This window comes from Neomonachus schauinslandi, chromosome 10 (genome assembly GCF_002201575.2).
Source record: "Neomonachus schauinslandi chromosome 10, ASM220157v2, whole genome shotgun sequence".
Lineage (NCBI taxonomy): Eukaryota > Metazoa > Chordata > Mammalia > Carnivora > Phocidae > Neomonachus > Neomonachus schauinslandi.
In genome coordinates this window covers 95,616,397-95,636,526 of record NC_058412.1, presented here as the reverse complement: position 1 = coordinate 95,636,526, position 20,130 = coordinate 95,616,397, and the positions used below count along the sequence as shown (strand labels likewise).

General features: G+C 47.0%; 1 protein-coding gene across 1 annotated transcript in view; it reads right to left on the bottom strand.

The window, feature by feature from the left end:
• Positions 1-16,771, bottom strand: part of BFSP1 (beaded filament structural protein 1) — a 37,831-nt gene extending 21,060 nt beyond the window's left edge. The window contains exons 1-3 of the mRNA XM_021700701.1: positions 16,398-16,771; positions 11,150-11,210; positions 1,686-1,781 (exon numbers count right to left, since the gene is read on the bottom strand). Coding sequence (XP_021556376.1) covers positions 1,686-1,781; positions 11,150-11,210; positions 16,398-16,771 — 531 coding nt within the window. The remainder of the gene's footprint in view (positions 1-1,685; positions 1,782-11,149; positions 11,211-16,397) is intronic.
• Between the last annotated feature and the right edge of the window lie 3,359 nt (positions 16,772-20,130).

Genomic DNA, 20,130 nt, shown 5'->3' with positions numbered 1-20,130 from the left:
CTATTCCCCTTCATCTCCTCCTGGAAGCTCACCATTAATACAGCAATCATGCAAAAATCATCACTTGGGCTCTGCTCCTGGGGAGCCTGCCCTACGATACTAACTCATGAGGCTGGTGTTAGGACCAATGAGATAATACACAGAAGCTTCTCAGTGTGAACTCTATTATCACCCCTTCAGTGTGAGCAATGGGTCCTCCCATTGGCGTAGGCAGGTCCACACTGAGACAGGAAGAGAGTCTAATACCTACTGAGCACGCACCAGGCTCCAGGCTGTACCGAGTGTCTCACCTATACTCGCATGCTGCCTCAGTTTCCCCAGAAGCAGACTGGTAGAGATTGAACGTTGTGACCCTCCAAATGTCACATATGGAAGACCTAAGCCCCACTGGGATGGGGTGTGGAGGTGCGGCCTTTGGGAAATAACTAGATTTAGATGGGGTCATGAGGGTGGGGCCCTGTGACGGGATTAGTGCCCTTAGAAGAAGTGACACCAAAGAGTTGGCATCGAGGAAAGCCCAGGTGAGCACACAGTGAGGAGACAGACGTCTGCAAGCCAGGAACCTGGCCCTGCTGGCACCCCCAGCTCAGTGTTCCAGCCTCCAGAACTGTAAGAAACAAATTTCTGTTGTTTCTAAGCCACAGTGGTACTTTATTATAGCAGCCCGGACTGGCTAAGATACAGGCCCTGAGAGACGGGTCTGAGCGCAAACAGTTTATGTGGGTGAAGGTGCCAGGAAACGTTATTGGATGGAGAAGTGAGACAGGAAAGGGAAGGCAGCCAATGAGGAGCACGTTACCAGGTAAGTTACCACTGTGGGCACCCAGTGCTCAGGCCTAGCGGGGATCCCTGGGAGCCGTGCAGAACCGTGCAGAACAGCCGGTGAGAGGGAGCTGGGGTATGAATCCACCAATGCGCATCCATCACTGGCTGAGGCTGCTCCAGGGGCAACACGTTCCATGAGGCAGAGACACCCTCCACTGCCTGGAGAGCGTCCAGAGACAGAGCTGCGGATACTGGCAGTTGGAAGGAGGCCACAGCCCACCAGAGAGGTCAGCCCCCAGGACCAAAGCCAGGCTCACCAGTCCGCTACAGTTAACCACACTGCTGTGCAGAAGGAGAGTCTGGTGTTTGCACGTTGAAGATGGCAGCTCAGAGTGGGAAGGCCACTTGCCCATGGTTACACAGCTCCAGGATTTGATTTGTCCAGTACACCAAGGCCCCCCAAAGTCAGGCCTGTGAGAAGCTAGTGGGGGTGGGAGGCAGAGCAGAGCGCTACACAACAGAAAGCTCCTGAGTGCCAACTAACTGGCTTGGAGGCAGAGCTAATATATATATATTACATTTTCTGCACTTCTGCATTTTCTGAGCTGAAACAATGATAGGTCCTAGCTTACTCAAGACGGATCTAAGCAAAATCACTTTGTGAATTGTAATGTACTCAACAGACATGTGTTCCCAATCCCTCCCCCCAACACACACACAACTGCCCTCCTGCTCTGCACATGTCTTGCTCACTAAGAGCCATCCAGCAACCAACCCCTCACCCACTTGGTTCAGGGGCAATACACACAAAAGGAACCCACTGTAGCAGGCTCATGTGTCAACCACAAGTGCCCCGGCCTTGTCTGGCCAAACCCAAACCGGGTTACCTGGGGGAAGGGCTTCAGAAGGTTCATGGTTACCTTCTTGTACCTGTCCTTTGCTGCACTGATGTCGTCCTGTAGAAACTGGGCTTCGATCTGAAGGCGTAGGTTATGCAGTAAGGCTTCATCGGCTTCCTGCAATGAGAAACTGAGTCACACATCTGACTCGGAGGGCTGCACAGCGGAGGTATTGGCACATGGGTGTGAAATCAGCCAGATGTATGGGCACACGGACCTCCTGGGTTCTTATTAAAACATAGTCTTGTTCAATAGGTCTGGGAGAGTGTCTGAGATTGCATATCTCTAGTAAGGCATTGGGTTAGCCCATTAGACCTGGTCTAGAATAATTCTCCACAGAGATTGATTTTGCCCCCAAGGGGACATTTGGTAATATCTGGAGACATTCCCAATTGTTACCACTTGGGTGCTGGGGTGTGACAACTGACATCTAATGAGCAGAGGCCAGGGATGCTGTTAAATATCCTACAATACACAGGACAGCCCCACACAACAAAGAATTCTCCAGTCCAAAATGTCAATAGTGCCATGGTTGCAAAACCTTGATCTAGAAAAATCAGGGAGAAAATTAGGATATAGTTACATACCAACAGCCTTAAAATTTAAGTTACATCTATATCTGTTCTATATCTCATCATCAGGAAGTTGAGTTTCTAAGACTAAGAAAGAGTTTTCTGGTAACACCGAAAACTTCATTTTAATAGTTTTCTCCCAAGGACTGCTGACACTTACCCTGATGCTATGTATCTTTAACACAAAATGCATTTTTTTAATGAGTGCTGTGGTAAACAGTATTTATTCCTTTAAAATTGGACATGACACGTAGGACACAAGGCTGAGTGTTCTCACCAAACATTCTGATAGTTCACTGACTTTCATCTCGTTGCTCTTGTTTGGGTAAACTAAATAGGTTGAAATACTGTGCTCTTAATAAGATAGTGCTATGGGGGCCCTGGGTGGCTCAGTCGGTTAAGCGGCTGCCTTCGGCTCAGGTCATGATCCCAGGGTCCTGGGATCGAGCCCCGCATCGGGCTCCCTGCTTGGCTGGGAGTTTGCTTCTCCCCCTCCCCTTGCTCATGCATGCATGCTCTCTCTCTCTCTCAAATAAATCTTTAAAAAAGATAAGATAGTGCTGTGATGGCCGGAACTCCCTTAAGGCTGTAGCAATCCAGCATGATACTACCGGTGAGCATTACTTGGGGTCCTCAAGACTGTCACTCTCCTGAGACACCTCTGCCGTGCACACTTGCCAATACCTGAGGCCTTGCCAAATGACTTTCTTACTGACTTATTAATGACTTGTTAAAAAGTATGATGAATGGCAGCCATGGGCTTTCATCGATAAAGGTGGATAACACATTTAAGACCTTCTCCATCCTTGCGTGAGCAGAGTTAAAACAGTCAGGCATGAACACTGGCCAAGATATTTTGAGACATACCAAAATATCCTATCACTAAAAGGATTTAGATTCCAGGGAGGCCTTTGCCTGTAGTCCTTGGAAAGACACTTGATTCCTTAATCATTCCTAAAAAGATGACTGGTGTGGGAAGATTCTGATTGCCAGATGCTGAGAGAAGATACCTGGATTCCGACTCCAGTGGATCACCTGCCTTGAATGAGCTTTCCGTGCAAGTGCAGCCTCAGCACCCACCACATCAGAGAGCTGGGACTTCATGAGACTAGAAAACAGGCTGTATGAACTTCAGGCCTACATCAGAATAAACGCTTCATTAAGAAATACATGCCTGTGTGAATTTGGCCTGAAACTTGAGCAAGATTGGGGGGGTGGGGGGTGGGCAGCTAATCATCCCACTCAACTCAAACTTCTGAGGCTATTTTATCTACCAAAAAGAACTTTGAGTTTATCTTTTTTTTAAGACTATATTTATTTTAGAGAGAGAGCGTGAACAGGGGGAGGAGCAGAGGGAGAGGGAGAAGCAGACTCCATGCCGAGCACAGAGCCCGACATGGGCCTCAATCCCACGACCCTGAGATCAGGACTTGAGCCAAAATCCAGAGTTGGCTGCTTAACCGACTAAGCCACCCCAGGCGCCCCTGAGTTTATCCTAAAAGAACTTCAGAGTTCTACAAAATCAACTGGGTCAACTGGCAACCGCCAGGCGTGTATCTTAAAGCATTCCTTTTTGCATAGGCTTATGCAAATAAAAATGAAATAAGCTATCCTAATATGCACTGTCCAAGTCTCAGGCATAATTTAAAATTTTCTGGTAGCTACATTAAATAAAATGAAAAGAAATGGGTGAAAGCAATTTTAATAATATATTTTATTTCACCCAATATACCCAAAATATTATCCTTTCACCATGTAATCAATAATTTTAAAGTTATTAATGAGATATTTTACAGTATTTTTTTTTCAGGCAAGGTCTTTGAAACCTGGTGTGCGTTTTACCCTTACAACGCATCTCGACTTGAACTTCCAGTGTTTCGATCGCCCCCAGCGCACGTGGCTGGGGGCTCCCGAGCAGGACAATGCAGCTCTACAGGATTAATTTTGGGCACAAGGGAGCATTCTATCCTTCCTCAGTGTCTCCTCCAGGTTTCTGCCCCAGGGCGAACGCCCCCAGTTTCTCTCATTTCTCTGAAGATTCTGAAGTCCCTTGATGGGTACCAGGGAGGCCAACACTGAGCAACCAAGTAGGGACTGAACCCTCAGACAGAATGAGAGAAGGACCCCAACCTGGAGCTGGTTCCCTGCCCACTGCCCCTGGACTCTTCTCTGCTTTCCCCAGGCTTTGCTCACTTCCGGGCCCGGAGCTGGGCCTCTGCTGCCCGCCGGGAGAAGCAAGAGCATAGTAAAAAATCTCACTCTTTGAAAGACACACACAGAGTCTGAAGTCTTTTTTTTTTAATCAGAAGTAAGAGAATGGACCAAATTACAAAACAGGGATGCACAGCTCCAGGTACGGGGCTCTGAACTGTCTGAACTAAATTCATGTGAAAACTAACTCTGGGCCCTCAGTTTCTGGGCTCATTCTTTTGATGAATGAATTAACCAGTCACTGACTTTTGATGAGCTCTGCCCTCAGGGCTTCACGATGGGTCCTCGAATCCTGTGTTACGGGGACAGTACTTCAGAGTTCAGTGAAACCTCAACAGCACTGCTTCTTCCTTCAGAAGACGCACACTGCCCACCCGTGGAAACTCAATGGATGCACCTGTACAATCAAGATGTTCATTCCCCAGGGCAAGTGAGCAGGTTCCCGGGAGGTCCTGGCTCTCTGAATTACCCAGAATTATCACATGAGCCTGGTGAAGCCCCTTCGTGAGAGAAATGGTGATACAAAGAAATCCCAGGGGTCTTTCCAGCAATGGGAAAGGGCTGCGGAACCAGAAAGAGCCGGGATAATTTACAGACTCCAAAGGAAAGGTAGCCAGGTCTCAAGAAGGACAGAAAGCAGGGCAGTCCCAGGACTCTAGCAGCAGGAGGTAATGGCTCATCCCTCAGGATGACCGGCTACAAATGAATTCGCCTCTGTGTCCCCTTGAGTCACATTTCTGGGAGAGTGCTGTGATGGCCAACATGGGTCACATGACCATCCACTTCACTGACAGTCCTACCAGGACCTCAGTGATGGGAAGGACAGTCAGAGTGTGTGGGGATGCAGCTCCACTCCCTTCAGGAGCAGTGGTCTGCTGTGGAAGTGATTCTCAACCCTGTGGATGGGGCACCCCTTGGAGGGGCATGGCTCAGTTCGGGGCAGAGCTGGTCAAAGACCTTGAGCCAGTCCTTCTGGATAGCCTTCTACCCTCCCTCCCCAGTACCCTTATCCCCACCCTCCCACCACACCCCTCTTAAGATTGCTGAGGATGAAACGAGGCGGAGAATTCTCAAACATCTTCATTTTTACCAAAAACTCATCCACGATTAATCCATAATCACCAAGGCTGAGGAATTGGAAATAGGGTTTCAAGGACGCTTTGTGTCATGACTTCTAAAGGGATCAAACACTCGCAATTTTAGAAATAGAAGGGACCCTTTAGGTCATTAGACCTCAGATGTTTCTTAAGTTACATGTGTCATCTTTCAAACAAAATATCCCAGGATGCCAGTGTATAGGGGCAAAGCAGAAGCATGCTTCTGGAAGGACATGATCGCAGTAGGGTAGGGGGCCAGGCCCCCCCAAGCCCCCAGCAGCCCTCTTCCCTGAGAGGGAAACGCAGCTCAGAAACTAGAGTCTCTCCTTACAGATGGACAGGCTGAGGCCAGACTGACCAGTGGGTCATGCAACTAGTTAGTGGAAGCTAATGGGAAACAACAGGACTGGAATCTGTCTCGGGCTTCTCTCTACTAGTTAAGAGGTGACAGCCAAGCCTTTAAAACGACTCATGGGTGATAATAAAGGCCAGCCGATATTTATCCTTAAAATAGGGATTACACAGATGCTTCTGCAGCACATTCTCTTGCTTTGAGGACAATCATCTGACAAACTGACCCCAACACTCGCGAAGGTGAGTAGGTGCCACTGGAATGTACAGTTGCTGGTGGGGGGGGGGGGGAGGATTCAATTGGGAGTACTCTCTTTTGTTTGCACCAGAAGTCAGAATGTGTGGACGCTTGTGTTTTTATTATGCTTTGGATGCTGTCAGCTGCATTTTCAAAAGTTCTACCAGCAGCAGCATCTAGATTTTTTCCAAATGTAGACTCTGTGTCAACAGTCTAATTTTAGAAAACATTCCAACCCTGATGTTGTATGTGTTGGCAATCTAGGCCCGTGGTTCTCAAAGTGTGGTCAATGACGGCTAGGGATAATGAGAAATGTAAAATGATTCAGAGTATAAAATATCTGACAGATCCCAGACCTACTGGGTCAGAATTTCTGGGGTCAGGACCCAGGAGTCTGTATTGTAACATGCCCTCCCGGTGCTGCTGGTCCACATGGAGATTTCAGAATCACTGATCTAAACCATTTTTTTGAGAAAGAGAGTAGAGAAGTCACTAGAGCCCAATGTGCCTTTGAAGAATCAGCCTGCCAATCCATTTACAGAGATACCAGAAATCTCACTAAAAATCCAAATGCCTATATCTTTACCCAGCCTCAAATCCAGCATCCAAGCAGCTGCTCAAGAATGGGTATTCAAGTTCATTGAGATGTCTAGTTAATTAGGGTTTAATTAAAAAACACTTCAACCTTGGTTGTCAAAAACCTTCCCAAAAATTGTAGATTTGCTTTCCTTCCCGGTGCTAAGGCTGGCCTGGAGGACGGTGCTGAGTCTGTTCTAGAGCTCTACTCCCTGTCTTCCCACTGCCTCACCCTCTCTCCCTCTGCATACCTCCTGGTTCCTCCTCTGCCCTTCTGTTCTCCAGCCTCCCCACCCCCAACCCCATCCTGAACTCCGGAAATTCTGGAAGTTGTCTCCAGACTCAGAGTTGTTCTTAGGCAAATGAAGCCCTGTAGCCCTGAAAACAAAGGCTCCATGCCCCTTCCCCAAATCCCCTTGCTTCTTGCCCTTTCCCCGGATGCACTGAAGATACACAAATTGCATGGAAAAGCATATATGGCAGTTTTAGGTACTTCTTAAAAAATTGTTTTTAAGTGAAAGCATTTGACTAGAACCCACATCATTTTAAAATTCTGGGGATTTTAAAGAAAAAAGGAGAGAAATCTTAAAGCCTCCTTATAGTTTCCTTAAGATAAGCAACACTGGGCATTATTGGGACCGATAACCATATATACATAGAGAGACAACGAGTCCCAGAGGTTAGCCAAACCCAGACACTTAAAAGTCATCAAGAATTCTTACTGCATCAAAAGTCTTAAAATCTGAATAACTTTGGCCAAAGTATGTAAGTGGTATGTTGAGGCATTTATATTATTTCAAAGTGCCTAGCAAAGAGTGGCTTGCTTTAGATTTTTTGGCTGTTAAAAATACAGGAGCTCTGTTCTGAAGATGTAATGACATGGGCAGTATTAACAGATGACAGTCTGGTGAAAGCAGAAGCAATCCTTCCCGTCAACATACATTGTGATATTTTCCAAGCATGGTTCAAAGACTGGGTCAGTGGTTTCTCCTCTACCCCATTTTCCACAGCCACATCTAGGCATGAATCCCTTCCACAAGACCAAAGGAAAGGGGCACTGACACGGAGCTGACAGTCGAAACCATGTCGATCTGATGTAGGTAGACACTCAAAGATTTGTCAGCCAAAATCACTGATATGACCAGCCAACCAGACGTGAAGGTACTCCTCCATTTCTACCTTCTCACGTGACCATCTCGATGGACAGAGAACAAGAAGATCCAGCCTTCCCCTGGCCAACCCCTTGAGTTCCTGTGAAGCAAGGATTGGGTACATGTTGTTCATTCCAGGAAGCTCTGGAAGGGAGGAAGTGATCCAGGGAAAGGAACAAAGGCAAGGAAGGTGTATAAGGAGCAGGTTACCACTGTGGACAACCACACCTCAGTAGTGCTGAGGACCCTTGGAGAGACTGTAGAACTCACCTCTGAACTGTTGCTATGAGCTGTGGGGCAGCTGGGGAGCTCATCCACCTACTCCCACCCCTCAGCAGCCGAGGGTTGCTCCTGGGGTGCGAAGGCCCACACGTCCGGACTACGCCTCCTGCGCATCATGCAAGTTCCCACAGCCAGACACATGCAGGAAGCCAGCCAGCATGCTCAGCATGTCTGTGTGACCTCAGGGGTGGCCCACAGGATAGGGATGGGGCACCAACGTCAAGCGTGCAGGGGTCATCTTTACCCAGGGACTCTGGCCTTGTGTCTGCCTCCTGAGAGACAGAGGTTCCCCGACTGTCCTTGGGAGGCAGAGAATGAGCCATGTACACAAAAGACTTCTGACCACACATGCCAAGGATGGGCTGTGGGGCTCCAAAGTCACTGAACCTCACCAAGGGTGAGGCTCCTCACTGGCAATAGAGGGGTTGAACGGGGTCGTTTCTGAGGGTAGAATAAAGAACCACAAAACTGTGCCAAAGCTCCAAGCTGGTGCGTGGATATGGCCAACTCCCTGCATCATATGCAGTGCTCATGATTTCTGCTACAACCAGGCGCCACCTGTGTTATTAGTCACTCGGTATTTTTCCTCAAATTGCTTCATCTACTTATATGCCTTCAAAAAGGAACTTTTTGATGTCACCTGCTATCGAGAAGAGGTAATCATGAAAATAAATTCACAGCTACTAGAAAATTATTCCTTCATGCGCCATCTAAAATCACCTCCCACTCCACCAGAGTCATGAATCCCACACTCTGGGGAAACGAAGCTGGCATCCATCACATCAAGGGCTCTGTAATAATAATTGTGACAGGCAAGTCACAGACACTATTATGTCACTTCATTCTTACTGTGCATGTCGATAGACATCCACTCCATGGTGGTGGCAACCATTACTGCTCCTACTTCAGAGATGGAAGAAGCCGCAGCTCAGAGAGATAAGGAAATTCCCCCAAAGTCTCATAGATACTCGATAGTGGCATGAAGGGTCCTATTATTGGGCCGCTCTCCGTTTTTGGACTGGACACTCGCTTGTGAGCAGAAGTGTCTTTCCCCTGGCCCAGGGAAGAGCCACGCCGATGCCCTGCACCGGCTCTGGCCCAAGTTCCTGGTAGCATCTTTCCCCAGAACTTCTGTAACATTCTCATGGCACTGGCACTGATACTCCAATTGTCCTCACTGTCTGTCACAATATACACAAAGGGAGGCCTTTCCCTTCCCTGGCCTTATCTCCAATACCTTATTTTTCTACCTGCAAATATGTCTTGCTTTTGTAATAAGAAAACGACAACAGAAGGCTGGAGCTTGTTTTTAAATCCAGTGTTACTTCCCACCAAAGCTAAAAAGTGGGACTACACTCTTTCTCCCTCCTCTATGAAGAGTGCCCGTGATGGGACTGCATGAGCGACAACCATAAAATAAGTCCAAAGGGAGCCCTGCTTTCAGTGAGGACAAATACTCACAAAGCAAAATGTGGTGGTGTTGGGGAGGGGCTGCTAAACTGGCATCTAAGTGAACAGTGTAAGGCACCTATGTCCCTGAAAGCAGTGGTCTGTGGACAAGATGGCGGCCCCATCTGGCAGCCGGGATCACCACCCAAAACAAGAATGGGGATGAGCTACGAGTATCAGCAGAACAACAGGGTGATGTCTGATGCTAATAACACCCAAATCCCAGCTCAACTTTTAACAGGCTTGGGGCCATCATGGCCCAAACCAATACAAGACCAATCACTGAGTCTGGGCACTGAGGGCTCTCCTAAGCACACTCTCACCTCCACCTCTGTGTTTCTATCTGGGGTGTTCACACAGTGGCTGGCCTGAGACAATCCCAGTTTCTACTAATTGACCTTGATAATTACTGACAGTACCTCCTTCCACACAGTGTCCTGGTTTGAATGATACATCATATGCTCACACAGGGAAGGGCATAGGAGCATCATGTGGTAAATAACATAGACAAAACAAAATTCAGTTTCCCTAGGTTATGGTTCTAACATTCCCACCAGTTAGCAGACTAATCCTAGACAGCAGAGGTTGGACAAAGCCAGGGACTGGCAAACATCCTGAGCCAATGCCAACTATCTGTAGTGGTTGCCTGGAGCTCCACGTGAAGAATCCTAAGGCCACATCTGGGCACGGCAGGGAAAGGTGCTGTGTTTGATCAGTAATTCTGATGAGGAATTACAGGTGTGGAAGGGAGGGAAAGGGGACAATCAGCCATGTGCCCTATATAAGCAACCCTTCGATGAAATAGTCTCCATGGGTCTTTCTGCTCGGACATTTGAGCTCTGAAATGACAGCTATCTGCCATCCCTGCTTTTGTCCAACCTCTGAGATCTGGGATTATTCCATCTGGTAGTCGAGTTCCCCTGGCTAGAGCAGAAAATCCAATCAATTAGGATGATGATGGAGGATCTGAAGAAGGAAATTCCCTGCAAAGGACAACCCCGCAGGACTCTGCAGGAGGGTCTCCAGCAAGAAGCTCAGAATCCCTGGTGGCCCCCACATGGCTACTCTCCAGACTCTGAGAAGGGAGAGCCTGAAGGGAAGTGGAAATTTCTTCCTCTCTTCTCTGAGAGTTCTCCTGCAGAAGAGCAATCTCGAGACTCTCAGCCAACAGAGTAGACATCCTTGCATCCCAATAACCACTGCCCAAAGCAAGTTTCTTCAGTTTGGTGTGTTTGGAACCAGCACATCTGAACGGCACAACCAGAGCTGGTATTGTAATGCTGCCATGTTTGAATAGCCTAGGACAACCCATTAAGCTTAACATCTAGGGTTCTCTCACGAGACCCCGTGTGTTGCGGGAGAGAATTGTGTGTCTTGGGTGTGTGAGTTCACACAAAGACTTACTTGAAAATTATGTATCAAGAAAGAGAGTGACAGCAAAAGAAATAGGTGAACCCTAAAAGGACACAGAGAGAAGGTGTGTGACAGTCATTTCAGTCACTAAGTTCCATTCTCAAACTCAAGTCTGGACTCAAACTCAAGTTCGTATTCAGCTCACCTTGTTAAGCCGTTCCAGCATTTCTTTTAGGAGCAGTTGACATTCACATTCGTTTTCATACCTGCAAATGGGACACATAAGCAAAAGTTGGACAACTTCCGTGATTCCATACGTGATGATCATACAATCAGCGCTTAAGTTTCATCTGAGATGAGTACTATGCCGTCTCTTTAAGGAGAGGTCCCTAAGGTTAAAATAGTAGCTAAGGCTGCACTGCCGAGCCCTCGGCGCCCCAACCTCTGCCACAGCCTGGCGCATGCGCAGAGTGCTGCTGTAGCCACCGCAGACGGGGCTACCAGGGAACGGTGAATGGAACAGGAGTCCCCCAGCCTGGAGGCCCATCACCCCCACCCAGCCAGCTCAAGGATGAAGGAATTGTATCTCCACACACCCCTAACCCAAGCACCACAGTGGCACAGAGGCTGCCCTACATGACCTGCAACAAACGCCCTTAACCTGACCTTGTTTGGGTTGTCTGTACTCTTGTATTTATCCACATGTGTCAGTGTTTCTGGATTATGCCACTTAATCCTTACAAAACCCTGGAAGAGAGCAGTTATCATTGTTCCCCAGGTGAAAGATAAGGAAACTGAGGCTGAGAAACTGGCCCTTGATCTCGGGCAGCTGCCCCGGACACTTCACCCTCATCTCTGTGCCCTCGCCCCTGCACACCAAAGGCCTGCTCTGGGCCAGTGGGCAGGGCAGGCTGGACAGGGCAGAGTCAGTGCCCCTGGGGCAGCCCTCAACCTCTGACAGAAGGTGAGTGGGTACATAAATAGCCCGGCTCCCTCACCCTCAGCTAGGACAACTGAAGTGTTTCTCCATCTGGCACGCTAGCTCCAGGTGCCCACGATGTTAATTTGCTGGCTAATGCACTCGGTGTTTTCTGCCTTCCCCTCCTGCCTCACTTCCTCACTCCCCAAACTTGCTCCTTGAGGTCACCTTCCAGATAAGCTACCAGCCATCAAACCCCTTGATCGGGCTTGGCTTCTGGAAGACTCCAAACTAAAGGAGGGATGGAGTCAGGACTCACACTTGAATCTAGCACCAAAAACTATGCCCTGATAGCCACACCACGCTGCCTGGGTAGAGCAGAGAGACCCTCCAAATTTAAACATAATTAAACAAAATTGATAATGCAACAGATACTAGGAATGGGTGTAGTTTTCCTCCTAGTCACCTTCCTCCCTGGACTTGTAGAAAATGATAGGGATCGAGGAGGCAAAGAAACCCCAGAAATCATTCTGTTCAAAGAGTGTCCCTCTAGGGGGAATTTTATCCCCTTAAGAAAGAGATAAGTCCCCTTCCCAAATGACTCCCCCCTTGTTCCCTGTAAGTTGGCCCCAATATCCATTCTGGCCTTCTTCCAGGAGTCAGAGCCCTTGACGTTTGGTGGGCACAGGGCTGCCTAGAGGGAAAACTACATTTCCCAGCCTTCCTTGCAGCTAGGTGTGGCCATGTGACCAAGTCTTGACCAATATGTAAGCATAAGTCTGTGCAGTCTCCAAATATCTTTGATAAGAGATGATGTGGGTGTGTCCTTCTGCATCCTTTCCTCCATCCTGCCCCTGAAACATAGATGCTGCTTCCCTGAAGGCCAGGCACAGACTTCTGAGCCTCAAATACTATAGAGTGGCATGCTGAGCTGCTTGCTAGGCCAGACCTTATGCAAGAGAGACATCCATCCTGGTCAAGCCAATATCACTTTGGAGTTTATGCCACTTGTGGTTGAAACTAATCCTAATTAGCATTCAGCCCAACCCACAGAGCATAGCTTTCAGAGCCCTTGCACACCCATGCCATGGGCTCAAGTCAAGTACCGAAAGAGGTGCTAGAAAACCATGCAGCTGGTTTTCTAGCGGAATTAGAGAGTCCTGACTTCAGGGAAGACTAATTAGAAATATGTGCACTGTGCACGCTCCCAGGTCTAAAGCCACCTAAGAAGCTGTTATAACCAGTAGGCAAAGCTTTACGTTTCCCACCAGGATGTCACATTTAGCAGTTTCTTTTGTGTGTGGCTCTAATGGAGCCAGAAATTATTTTTTAATAGTTAATAGTTAGCTTTGAGAATAAAACTGTGAACAAATTCCAAATTTTCTCATTGCTCTTTCCTGCTAGAAACATCTAAGAATTTCTGTAGCTTAAAAACATGTTTGATAAATAATGCAGTAACATGTTATCGTGGGTAGTTTTCACGCTGTGAAGACAAGTCTAGATATTATAGACAAGTGATTTCATTATAAAGAATTCATGATAAGAATTCATAAAGTGAAAAAACACTTTGGCTTCAATTATTTGATTGTTTTACATAATTATTTTTGGTTTTTAACAATTTAGACAATTGACTGTATTCATCAATATATTTTGGTAGTTTTGTTTTTATTTCATTCTTGTTTTATTTAGTCTTTGTCTGATGTGCTGAAAACCTGATTTTGAAATTATTCAACTATCCAAGTAGAGAATATGCCTACCAAGGCTGCATATACCTTCCTACTTCTGCATTATTTTCACCTGGCTTTGGCTAGCCATCAGCTCACCTCTGGGATGTAAACCAAACTTGGTGTAAGTGTGTACCCATGCTTGTGGATGGGTATGATTTTCATAATCATTTTCAAATCCCAATACCTCAGTCAGAATATCAAAGTATCTCCAAGGGGGCAATGGGAGGGAATAAATTAATGGGAATTACTAAATATATCACAGAGCTGGAAGGGACAGCTATGAAGACATAGCTATGACATCTAACTCAGAACCAAGTGAAATTAGGAAAAGACAAGGAAAACTCAACATGGCCACTCCTTCAATGAGGGGCTCAAGGGAGTCATGCCCGCCCAGCCAAATCACTGGGGCCTAATGCCTAGGTAAAGACCATTTTGGGATCCAGGGTTTCCTGCTGGCCCATGGAGCTGCCCTTGATGTCTGAACCAGTGCACGCTTCCCTTTGCTTTAGAAAACACGCGCTTCATTTGAATGAGATCCTATCTCTAGGTCTCACTCCACAGGAATCCAAGAATGGATCCTCTCCAAGACACAGTGTTCTAGAAAGCATAGAGTGAGAAAACCCGAATTCAAGTCCTGCCACCCACAGGCCCTCTCCAAGCCTCAGTTTTCCCATGAAGGGCGATAACAGGTGGATTTCCAGATCCCTTCTTCCAGCTCCAAATCTGTTTCTATGGATCAAACCCAGAATGAAATAGGAATGAAATCAATGAGGGGCGCCTGGGTGGCTCAGTCGGTTACACGTCTGCCTTCAGCTCCAGTCATGATTCCAGGGTCCTGGGATCAAGCCCTGCATTGGGCTCCTTGCTCATCAAGGAATCTGCTTCTCCCTCTCCCTCTGCCCTTGCCCTTGCCCCTCCCCCTCCCCCTCCACTCCTGCTCTGTTTTTTCGCTTTCTCTCTTTCTCAAATAAATAAATCTTAAAAAAAAAAAAAAGGAATGAAATCAATGAGTATGATCTGATAAACATGCTCAGTGAGTATGATCTGATAAACATGCTCAGTACATTTTGTTGAATAACCTGCCCATGATTCAGATTAAGAATGTGGGACTCAGACATAGAGCATGTTTGCAGAAGACCCTCTGGCTACCCTAGACCAGGGGTCCCCAAACCTGGCTTTTCACTGGAATTACCAGTGGAGCTCATAAAACTTAACATTTCTGGGCCACACCTGAGTTCCAGGGTGGGGCCTGGCCATCTGTATTTTTAAATTAATTTATATAACTTTTAAATGAATAAATCTCTTATGTGGTTAGACAAATTTTTTTAATTACATAAAAAACTGTTCCATTAAAAGTCTCCTCTGCTCTCATTGCCCAGTTCCTACTCCCTGGTCCTCCACATGTAACCAGTGTCATTGGGTTTTTGCATGTGTCTGCTTGTGTTCTCTTTTTCCTTATGCAAGCAAAAAATTCTGCTCTTCTCCCCCTTCTTTTTAAAGTAAATGATAGTAACACACTATTCCCTTGTTTTACAATTGCGTAGCATTCCATTGCATAAATGAAGCACAATTTGATAACCTGACTATCTATGAATAGGCATTTAGGTTCGTTCCAGGCTTTTGCTATTGCAGATCACACTGCAATACAGGCATGCCATTTTATACTTGCTGGAGCACCAAAGAATGAATTCCTTGAAGTGGCCCCTGCAGAGTAAAAGAGCACGTGCATTTATAACCTGGGAGGATGGTGGCAAATTGCTGAGCATCCTTTTTTCTTTTTAAGTTCTTCAGGTGATCTTATCATCTTATTCATTCTGTGGAAAACGGGACCATGCTCTGGACCAGGGTTTCTGAAATTTCAAGCTTAACTCCATTTCTAACCAGCTCCTGGGTGATGGCAATGCTGCTGGTCCATGGACCACACTTCAAGTAGCAAGACGCTAGAGGACACACATTGAAATAATGTCCAGGTAGCAGCTGTGATGCAGTAAAGATGATTAGACTTAGCATGCCCAGGACCTGAACTCCATCCCAGTGCAGCAAGGCACTAGCTGAGTGACATTGCCCCAAATCTTGACACTATCGAAGCCTTAGTTTCCTCATCTGCAAAACAGGTGCAGTACCGTCTATTACAGGATAAGGCTGTGAGGATCAAATAACATGGATACATCTCAAAAACACTGTGCTGTGCAAAAGGATCCAGACATATAAGGGCACATCTGTAAGATTCCATTTTTGTGAAATTCCAGAACACACAAAATTAATCTATGGTGACAGTAATCAGAACACTGGGTGCCTCCAGGTTTTTTGTGGGGGAAGGGTGCAGGGTGACTGGGAAAGGACGGGAGGGAACTTTCTGGGGTGGTGGAAATACCCTGCTTGTTTGGGTAGTTACATGGGTACATACATTGTCAAAACTCATTGAACTATGCACTTAACACCTTTACATTTTTAAAAAGATTTTAATTTTAAGTATTCTCTACGTCCAAGGTGGGGCTCGAACTTACAACCCCCAGATCAAGAGTGGCATGCTCTACCAACTGAGAGAGCCAGGCACCCCCAAACCTGTGCATTTTATTGCATGTAAATTAGACCGAAATTTTAAAGCACATTACAAGTACATGATACCACTTCATGCAAACTGCGAAGTGCCATCGGAAGGGAAGGGGTCCCGGGTGAGGGAGAGGCACCGCCCGTGCGCGCGGCCCCTGCGGGGACGAAGTCCTGGGTCGCCAGGCGACCGCCCACGCCCTGCCTCCGTTCCCCCCCCCCCACCCCGCCCCCGCGCGCGCGCGGCCGCCGCTTACTTGCTGCGGAACTCGTCGAGCGCGCGCTGCGCCTCCGCGCCCTGGCGCTCCAGCCGCGCGCGCTCGGCCGCCAGGTCCCGGGTGCGCTGGTGGTTGCTCTCGACGTGGCGGGCCAGGGCGTCCTCCGGGCCGGTCGGCTCGCCCAGGCGCTGGAAAGCGTCCAGCTGCCGCCGGAGGACGGCGTGGCGCTGCTCGAGCGCGCGGGCCCGCTGGACGTGGGCGGCCACGCGCTCGCCGAGGCCCTGCAGCGCTGCCAGGCTGGGCGCCCCCGCCCGGCCCTCCACCATGCTGTCGGGCTCGGCGGCGCGCGTCGTCTCGTCGGCGAGCTCGTACTGCTCCTTGCGGGTCTGGAAGACATAGCTGCGCCGGTACATGGCTCTTGTGCGGGCGAGCGCGCGCGAAGCCGGCTCCCGGAGGCCGTGCGCCGAGGCGGCTGGCGGCTAAATAAACATCGGGGTGCCCCCCGCCGGCACGCTGCTGGGACGTTCCAGAGCTGGTCAGCTGTTGAGCTCAACACTGCGCCCAGCCTCCGGAAGAATAAAAGAGCAGCGGGCCTGCTTTTGTGCGCCGGATTAGGGGACCATACAGCTCTGGGGGTTGGAAGGTTAAATTGGGCAATGAGGTTTTTGTTCTGTGATTGTTAAAGCCTGTTGCTTTATGATTGAATGGAGGGTCAGGAGGACAAGAGAGGCATGACTGCTTCCTCTGGGAATTGTGAAGGAAGCCCAAGGGAGCTTGTTAAACTTGGACTAGCTCAAAAGCCCGAGGACCTCTCTCTTTGTCTCCTCTCTTTGCGTCAAGCTCTCAATTATAGACTTTTTCAACAGTACCACTTTTTTCCTGATTACTTAAGCAGTGCTTTTGCATAATTACAACATGACGTTTAGGAACCCTCTTTTTTGTTAGGGGTTCTTAACCACGGATGCAAAATAAATGGCCCATCTCGAAAAAACTGTGATGCGTGCTGCAAGCGAGTTCTTACTAACACCTATGCATATTTGTGAGAAAACATTCTTTGTACAATAACTTAAGAAACAGATGCACGGTTATCATTGTAACATTGCCCTTGTTCTCGGGGATTCTGACATTCTTTCTGTAGTAGGAGAAACAAGTAGAGCCCCATCAGGATATTGGCATAATTGATTCTTTGAACTAAAGAAAAAATCCTTACAGCTTAAAAGATTTAATAAATTGGCCAACTCTCAGAGAATATGAAAGAATTTTTTGACACTATGTTTCATTTTAATTTGTATTACAGAAATAACAAAGCTAGGCTTTAACAAACTTAAAAGTAAGTTGTGGGTGTTGAAAGAAACTAATAGCATTTGATGAAAATGTTCCTAAGTATAAATACTTTGTCATATCTCCAATTTAAAAATCATTATCAAAAGGGCTGTTTTCCTAAAAATAAGGATTGGCTGTACCGTATAATTAACAACTATAAAGATTGCACAGAATTACATAATTATACTACAAATTAAAGTCATAGTTATAAAAGATCAAGAGTATGACACAGATCTTTGATGGGTTTATTATTTCTCCAAAAAGACTGTAAGATAATGGAATGAATTTAGTCTAGAATGAATCCAAGGTAAGGTCCAAAGTTGTGGTGGTGGTATGATTATTGTTCTATTTTCTTAAGCCATTTAAAAATAGGTTTCATGATCAAATCAAGGAGAGCCACATTAGCATTTTTTGTAGATACACATATATCATGGTGATGGCGTGGTAAATTGGTTTCAGGCTTCCTGGAGAGCAAAACCAACACAGAACAAAGGTTATAAAAGCATTCATTTCCTTTGACATCATGTATCAGTCAGCTATTGCTACAGAACAAACTGGCCCCAAAACTAAATGGCATACAAGAAGGAATATCTAGCAATACACTCCCAGGTCTGCAAGTCAGCTGGAGAGCTCTCCTTCAAGCTACAGATCTTCCAGTCAGCTGGGAGAGTTCTGCTCCAAATGTCTCTCATCCCCCTAGAACTAGCAATGACAGAAGGACAAGAGTGAGCCCCACCACACAATCTCATTCCAAGCCTTTGTTTGCATCCTGTCCGCTAGCATCCCATTTGTCAAAGCAAATCACATGGCCATAGCCAAAGTAAAGAGGCAGGGAAGAGGCATGGCCCCCCACACTGAGGCCATGGCAAGGGTGTGGGTGTGTAACTTTCACACTGGAGTGAAAAATTGGGACCAGCAACCCAGTCTACCACACATAGTAATCCTATTTGAAAAACAGATATCCCAGAAACATAACAAAGGAAAAAATATTATTTCAATAATCCAATGGAACAAACAAAATACCTACTCACAAAGCATAGTCTCAGGGAGACTCAACAAATTAAGGCACAAGGAAATCTGGGATAAGTTCTAAAATAGAGATCCTACCAAAATGCTATTGTTTTACCTAAGAAGCAGCAGTAAGTAGTGTGTGGATAGAGAGAAGTTAGAGTTTCAGGCAGAACAGCATAAATAAGGGGTGAGAACAACTGGTGTGAGGTGCAGTGGAGTGAGCCATGTGCTCCCTGAATGTAGTGAGCCTGAACTGAGGAGAGCCTGGCAAGAAGGCTCCCAAAAAGGAAAGTTCTGAAGGAAGGGCTGAGCAGTGGATGGAACATGAGCATCATCTCCACCCCTTCCCCCCAAGCCCTACCAAAAATGTCAGCAAAGAATTTATTTTTAGATTAAAACTCCACAAAAATAAGGAGGAAAAGATCACCGTGGACAAGATGTGCCAACAAATTTTCGGAAGGCTCAACAGAGACATTAGTGGCAACTGATATCAGTTGCACTGGCAGAGTGAAGACATGTGAAACCTACATGCCACAGAGGGGACTGGGACAGAAAAACAAGCTGGTTCATGTGAGAGACTCTCAGAAAAATTTAGGAATTGGGGCGCCTGGGTGGCTCAGTCATTAAGCGTCTGCCTTCAGCTCAGGTCATGATCCCAGGGTTCTGGGATCAAGCCCTGCATCGGGCTCCCTGCTCCGCAGGAAGCCTGCTTCTCCCTCTCCAACTCCCCCTGCTTGTGTTCCCTCTCTCGCTGTATCTCTCTCTGTCAAATAAATAAATAAAATCTTAAAAAAAAAAAAAAAACTTAGGAATTGGATGTACCAGATACGACAGAAGAGGGGGGTAAAGTGTAGAGATGAAAAACCAGAGATTAGCCCAGGGCATAAGGAGCAGTTAGAATTTCAGGTCTCCTACCCCATTCCTGCAGAGCCAGGCAATTACCCCACCCCAGCATGACAGGAGACCAGAAGTTATTCTCTGGTGAAATTGAAGAAGAGAGGTCTTGAGTTCAAGGTCACCAGGCACAGCTAAGGACAGGATGAGATCATACTGAAACAAAGGGGTTAAAAGAGCAGTTGCATCCATTTACCACTTTACTTCCAGGATGCTAGTCACCAGGCATTTATTTCCCCAAGCAGGAGATTTGGGATTATTCTCTGGAGAAACTGAGTGACTTCAGAGAACAAGACCACCAGATATTGAATTTGGAATGTTGACTGATTGGCTTTTGGTTTGAACATGGAACATGGTTGTATGGTCCAAGGTAATTCAAACCCAAGCCATTGATCATTAGGCTAAGACCCATTTTATTTTATTTTATTTTTTATTTATTTGTCAGAGAGAGCGGCAGGCAGAGGGAAAAGCAGGTTCCCCACTGAGCAAGGAGCCCAATGTGGGACTCAATCCCAGGACCCTGGGATCATGACCTGAGCCAAAG